The 6343-nt window shown below is 42.9% G+C and overlaps 1 protein-coding gene across 8 annotated transcripts; it reads right to left on the bottom strand.

Moving 5' to 3' along the window:
- Positions 1 to 379: 379 nt before the first annotated feature.
- LOC112280093 (putative trehalose-phosphate phosphatase C) lies at positions 380 to 6120 on the bottom strand. 8 transcript variants are annotated; one of them, XR_016502199.1, is made up of 14 exons: positions 5524 to 5771; positions 4892 to 5143; positions 3868 to 4677; positions 3520 to 3660; positions 3306 to 3377; positions 2984 to 3106; positions 2795 to 2851; positions 2529 to 2630; positions 2297 to 2374; positions 2117 to 2186; positions 1898 to 1968; positions 1553 to 1645; positions 1300 to 1425; positions 380 to 1115 (listed from the first exon to the last, which is right to left on the bottom strand). XR_016502199.1 is itself a non-coding variant. In XM_090249060.1 (13 exons), the coding sequence occupies exons 3-13, from the start codon at positions 4282 to 4284 to the stop codon at positions 1384 to 1386; spliced, it is 1266 nt and encodes a 421-aa protein (XP_090105186.1). In that variant the 5' UTR covers positions 4285 to 4677; positions 4883 to 5143; positions 5524 to 5771; the 3' UTR covers positions 380 to 1383. The 8 variants fall into 8 exon arrangements, 7 of the variants coding, with proteins under 7 accessions (XP_090105186.1, XP_073389007.1, XP_024370906.1 ...); XM_090249060.1 differs by having other exon boundaries at positions 380 to 1425; positions 4883 to 5143; XM_073532906.2 differs by having other exon boundaries at positions 380 to 1425.
- Positions 6121 to 6343: the final 223 nt, after the last annotated feature.

Genomic DNA, 6343 nt, shown 5'->3' with positions numbered 1-6343 from the left:
AGGATTGGATAAGATCATCAGTATCTAAGAATGTGAGAGTGGTGATGCTGAGGCATCCCAATTTGAAGGCTGGTTTTGACTTAGCTAAACCTGAGTTGGTATGATCTTGCAGGTCATTCTCCAGAGAGCATAAGGTAATGAAAGTAGATTTCTGCAGGTCATTCAACGATATGAAATGCATGACCTTGCCAAAAGAAAACGCATGCAAGTGCAATAGTGAGATGAATAAGGTATATCTCAATAGATTTACTCCTTAAGAGGCAATCATGAAACACGAAGTACCAAACAGACAGTACCAAAAACAATCGATTTCATCCGCAATTAAAACTGCAGGCACTCCATTGAAAGAAAAAAAAAGCACACGATAATGAACATGATGTCCAACAAGAGCTCGAGATGCACTTATTTAAGTATTTATCAGTCCTTAAGCCAACACAGGCTTTACAACCCTTTTTTTCCTAAGGTCACACGCTGCTATTTCAAATTGATGGAAAAAATCAACTGCAGGTAATGTACTCTGTACTCTTCCGAAGAGAGGATAGTATCAAAAGAAAAAAGCAAAACTGGACATTTCATTGACACTTAGGAACTGTCGGTTTAGGGTCTGTAGATGTCAATAGTCCACTGTGTACTACAAAACTAGATGCTTGGAGTAAGAAACAAAACTGCACTTGCTGCCAGAAATTACAGCACGAAGTAGTACATAACCTGTATACCTTAGAGATTAAGATAACCAAAATTGTCCCGTGGATAAGGAGACCTCTAAGAAAGAAAGAAGGAAAGTGTAGGCACCGTCACATTTGTTAAGACTTCATATACCTAAAGGGAATGTAAGCCTCAAAGTTGGGCTAAGAATATTGGGGACAATTCATTCCAAATCGCCAGATACACTTTTTTGCTCGACCATAGCCGATCCTAACCAGCATACGGATCCATCCGATTAATGTTACAGAATTCGCCTGTGACCTGCCACTTCAACTCCCAACCATCCGCGTCGATTGTAATGTATTCGTCACTGCAACGTCAACCCCCAAGGATTCTTGTGCGGTGCATCCAACGCTGTTTGTTGCTTGATTGTACAGCGTCTGGGTTGATGACTCCAGTTCATGCGGTAACTGAAACCCACAGTATCAGCAGAACGCTAACTGAAAACCAGGGGCTGGATTAGGACTTGGCTGACCGAGGAGGGGATCACTTAGAGTTAGATATTACTTGACATGGTGGGAGTAGTTCAAGGTCGTTGTGACCATAAGTAGGTGGCTGCATAATCAGGAGAAGTTTGAAGATTAGCTCTGTTACCCAGAAAATGTGATGGTTTCAGTACATCTGGGTGCAGTAATAATCTATTTGAATGTTGTTTCGAATGCTGCTTGGATCCTGTATTTACTTTTTCCAGTCCACAAGCCTGCGCAAAAACTCCATAACCTGTAATATCGCGGCACCAAAGTATTATTAACAATCACGCCTATTATTCTTCAGAAACGGATTCTTCCCATAATGAAGCGGTCAAGTTCCTAAATTACTCCAACGTGATGTATAGAGAGATGAATACCTCCAATGGATCACGAAGCGAGAACTTTGCTTCAGTTGGTTTAACGACAGAAGATACCAGAATACTGCAGCCATACTTTGTCGTATTGACCATCTGGCAATCGCAACATACGAGATTGTCAAGAGAGAAAGTCAAGTCACATCGCTATAAGTTATATTGTTGACCAAACAATCTAAAGTTTGAAAAAATAAAAATCGAGCAAAAGAAAAATGTTTCCGAAGGACAAATGCACACAAAAAGCACCCATCTTCATCAGCCAAGTACGAACCACTGCCACAAAAAGGACCTGCATGTATGCATTAAACAACAGAATACCCAAGGCCGATAGTAGAAAAAAGAGAATACCTTGAAAGCATCTTCATCAGTCTTATCGTCTCCAAGGTATATAGGAATCACATCACTTGTATCTTTGAATCCTGCAGATTGAACTTCAATAGATCAGTTACTCCATAACCTCAACATGATGAGATACGTTATCAAACGCAGTTTTTGTATACATTAACATGAAACGAAGTGTAACATCAGTATTCATTAAAATGTATCGATAACATTTTAAGTTCTCACCAAGAGACTTCAGGAGAAACTCTACGGCTTTGCCCTTATCCCACGCAATGGATGGACGAACCTCCAGAACCTGCCAGGAAAGCAGTGCGGCTAAGACCTTCGTCATAAACCCCACGCATGTACAACAAATAAAAGCGCTTAATTAGCAGACGAATTTAGCAAAAAGATGAAGTATCACACCTTACGACCGTGAGTAAGGCTCAAGGTTGGAAAATCTTTCATAACATTTCCCACCCGCTCAGCAAGGGCCTCCCAAAGCTGCACATCACCCACAAGATAATCTAACAGATTGAGAATGAAATTATGTATACATTTTCAAAACAAATCCCACGCATGCCAACTCACAAAATTGAGCCGAAACGTAACTAGGTGATTCAAAAAAGATTGAAAAGCAAAAAAGACTAACACAAACCTCCTCTTTCACTCGTCGGAAGTGCACTGACACACAATACTTGTTATTTTCCACCTTCGACCCCTTGATCGCTTTGGTACTTTCAAGCAAAGCAGTAGTAACCTGGAAGAAGTTGCGAATAAGAATGGAGCCTCCATATTATTATTTAAAAATAAAAATAAAAAAATAAAAACTGTAAAAAATTTAATAAATCTAGATACTGTCGAATCCAAGAGGTGTTATCTTGTAATCTACCAACTCTTCTCAAGCTAAAGTACGAAAAATACCTTGTTGATCAGTGGCAAATACTCAATAGCAGGCTGAAACAAAACTACGTCATTTCCCTGTAGACAAAAAAGGATGAAGATTAGATGTCAAAAAGAGGATAACCAGCTCACCATCTCAGATCCTTGAACAAAAAATCTTCAAGTACAGTATGCTCACACAACTACGAACAGATACAAGAATTTTAATACCTTCTTATCTCTGGCCTTGATTCCTTTCACACGAAAACCATCGGAGCCATTCGCAGGCCCCATGATGTCCATACCATGACTCCCAGCGTAATATAATTCTGATAATTGCACGAAATCGTACACCTGCTCCAAAAACATACCAACTGTAGGCACAGCGATCCCAACAGCATATCCCTCTCGGAATTTTGATTTGACACTACATCCAACTGCAAAATATTCGCATCAAGGTCATGTGAATCAATGTATGGATTTAACAGAAACAAGCCAATGCTCAAGGACAGAGTGTGATACAGAATCAGAATACCAGGAATCCTGTCAGTACCTTCGGTCGAGATCTGCCACTGATCACCGCGGTTGGAAAGCAAGACGCCACATCCTTCACAGTAGACCGCATCTGTTGAGCATAAAATAAAATAAAAAAGTACTTTTAGTACCGGCTACACGGTTGACCTCATTGAGAAATCATCTATCTTTCAGTGCTGATCGAGCGTGGAAATGTTTCCTTCTCATTCCAAAACACTACAAGACGTACTGACCTCGGCTGACATAAAGGCCCGCTCCGGATCCTCCACAATGGGTGAAAGTGTTCCATCATAGTCAAGAAATACCACAATTTGCTTTTTAACCGCATGCTTAATCACTTTGTCAAACGAGCTCAAAGCTGACGGATGCTTTTCCTGTAAGTAACAAAATAAGAATGTAAGCATCTATTGCGTTCGAGGCATTTGCAGTTATGGATTCGTGGTCAAATTCATGAAGATTTATCAAAAGAATGCAAAACGGAGGCACGAAATCCAAAAAGTCACGCCGACAGTGCCAATCAAAGACAGTTCTCCTGTGTGATGAACATGATGATGCCGTTTATGACGCGGAAAGGTGCTTACAAGCCAAGAGTTATAGATGGTAGTTTCGATATCAAAAGCTTCAACTGTATCCCCATGATAATGTGGAGGTGACTGTGCCCTCATTGCATCGATCCATGTGTGAATATTACCCTTGTCGGCGTGTGCGCTGTATTTTTTCTGCGGGACAACGGGAATGGGCATAGAACATACAGAGCTCGCACTCAGAACTGATGACTTCGAGGGGGATGTAGATATTACAGAAGCGACTGACAACGAAGATCCGCACGAAGAGGTTGGAGAGTCTGCGGACACTGATCGCTTGGACCGTAAAGCCATTCCTCCCACAAAAGTCTCCCCGAAACTAGGGAAACTTGCTCGAAGGAAACCTTCTGCTCCTTCAAATTCTTCGTGATACCTATCAAGACTACCGCTAACCTCACTAACTTTAAGTACCATGGTCAGGGCCGCTTACAGCTCCTTGGAAACGAAACACTTAACACTCTTATTTGGTATTGTTTCAATCGAACGGAATTGTCCTCGATATTCAAACTGTTACCGTAAAAGATCCTCACAGAAAGGAACTATTAGCTCTCTCCGCTCTGCATGTTCACGAGACTTTTGAACAATCTGCAAAAGGTAATACTACTCCAGTGAATTGTGGATTACGCTGAACAGGCGCTGTTGCACAGCGAAAACAAACAATAATTTCCAGTATCATCGACGCGCAGATCTAATTTAACGGACGAAAATCAGCGAGTGTCAACGGAATAAAGGGCCCTTAAGCCTCCAAAGGTCTGTTGTGAACGCCTAGAAAAATAGCCTCCAGATAGTTGTCCACTGGACGAGATCCTGCATCAAGGAAAACACAAAACACACAATAAATGACAGTACAGCACCACATGCACCTCCACAATCATCAAAATAACATATCGGTTCTCCCTCTCGTAACCGCATTCTCTTAAAAACAAAAATACATACATCACGAAGAGAAAAGCTGTAGTATTTGCAGAAGAACTACGACTCTACGTGAAGAATGCAAGTTCCAGACGCAAACCAATGTTACCGAAACTAGATGTGATATATCTGATTGAATTGTAGTGCAAAAATAGTGGATCTTATCCTCCGCTGGTTGGTAAAGTGGCTCGTATACACTTTTCGGAAACTACCATCGGTTGTCAAGCCTGCAACGTCGAATTTCGACACAGGTTTCGGTGCGGTTGATAAATCGTTCGAAACCCAGACGCAGAACTTCTACTGTAAAATTAGTGTCTTGAAACCATTATCTAATCGTTGAATGTGAAACGCTTGCTGCGGTCTGTGAATAGGAGTGACAAAACAAAGATGCAGTATGGTCTGAGAGAGATGTCGGCATAATGATGCTGGTGACGATATAAAAAAATGAAGGCTCCCCTAAAATGAAAATACCAAATACAGCTCCGCCAACTGCACGAAAATAAAATCCACTTAATGACCCATGCGGACAAGTCAGCACACAGACTTAGCTTCCGCACATTTCAAATAAAGCATGTGTATGCTTCAGCTCTGAATCTCGATCATGCGGAACGAGTTCCCTCGCGGGAGGTGTGTCAAAGAAAACTGAGTATAAACCTTGCTTCCTCGGCAGTTATCGGGAATAAAACTACACGCAGGCCTAGGGGGAATGATGCAATAGTGCAGATCAAGACGAATGCCTACCAACGCATGAAATGTCGAGCTCAAAATTCAACGAAACCAGGTGCGAAGAGCAGCACAAGAAGCACTACACTGAGAACCGCAAGAATATCTGCCGCGGTCGAACGAGAAGACGAGGATTCAACTAGTTTCAACCAACCGCCTCACTCCATACCCTGGTTCGAAGGGGAAACTGAACCCACCACAAGGCCTGGGTGAAAGCTGCGAAGCAAGGGCCCTCACTATTTGTCAACTTTCCACACATCAAGCACCAGATAAATAATAAGACGATCCCAACCTGGCAAGGCCTTTTTATACTCCCTCGATCCCAGCTGAAGCATCCACTGAAATCGCCCAGATGCAAAGTTCAGACAGACCTGGCGAACACCATACGTCAGACGGGTCCGCAGCGCCCGTCAGTCACGTCAGGGATCAGTCAGTCACGGCGCCATGCAATACAATACAGTGCACACAGACACCGCACCACAGGCACTGTGATCATACCGAACTCACGCTAGCCACCCCTTTCCTGAACCCGGGTGAGTGAGTGCTCCTCCCAAAGCAACCTGGCAATCCTCGTACTAATCCCACGGCAACCAATCTTGCTTGACCGCCCCCGCCCTCCCTCCACTGTGCACACAATTCAATGACTCTTTCCCTCCGTCATCCACCAGCACCACCGCAGCCCCTTCCTTCCTTCCCTATGCTTCCACCCGCTACCCCTAGCCTGCCACCTCCTCCCTCCTCCTCCACTTCTCACTCCCCTCCCCGATCTTCCACTCCAACTCCCCAAAAAACTTCCAAAAACTACCAAAAACTACCAAATACTTTCCAAAAAATACCA

Source organism: Physcomitrium patens, chromosome 3 (assembly GCF_059467195.1).
Source record: "Physcomitrium patens ecotype Gransden chromosome 3, ASM5946719v1, whole genome shotgun sequence".
NCBI lineage: Eukaryota > Viridiplantae > Streptophyta > Bryopsida > Funariales > Funariaceae > Physcomitrium > Physcomitrium patens.
This window is presented reverse-complemented; position numbering and strand designations above follow the sequence as displayed.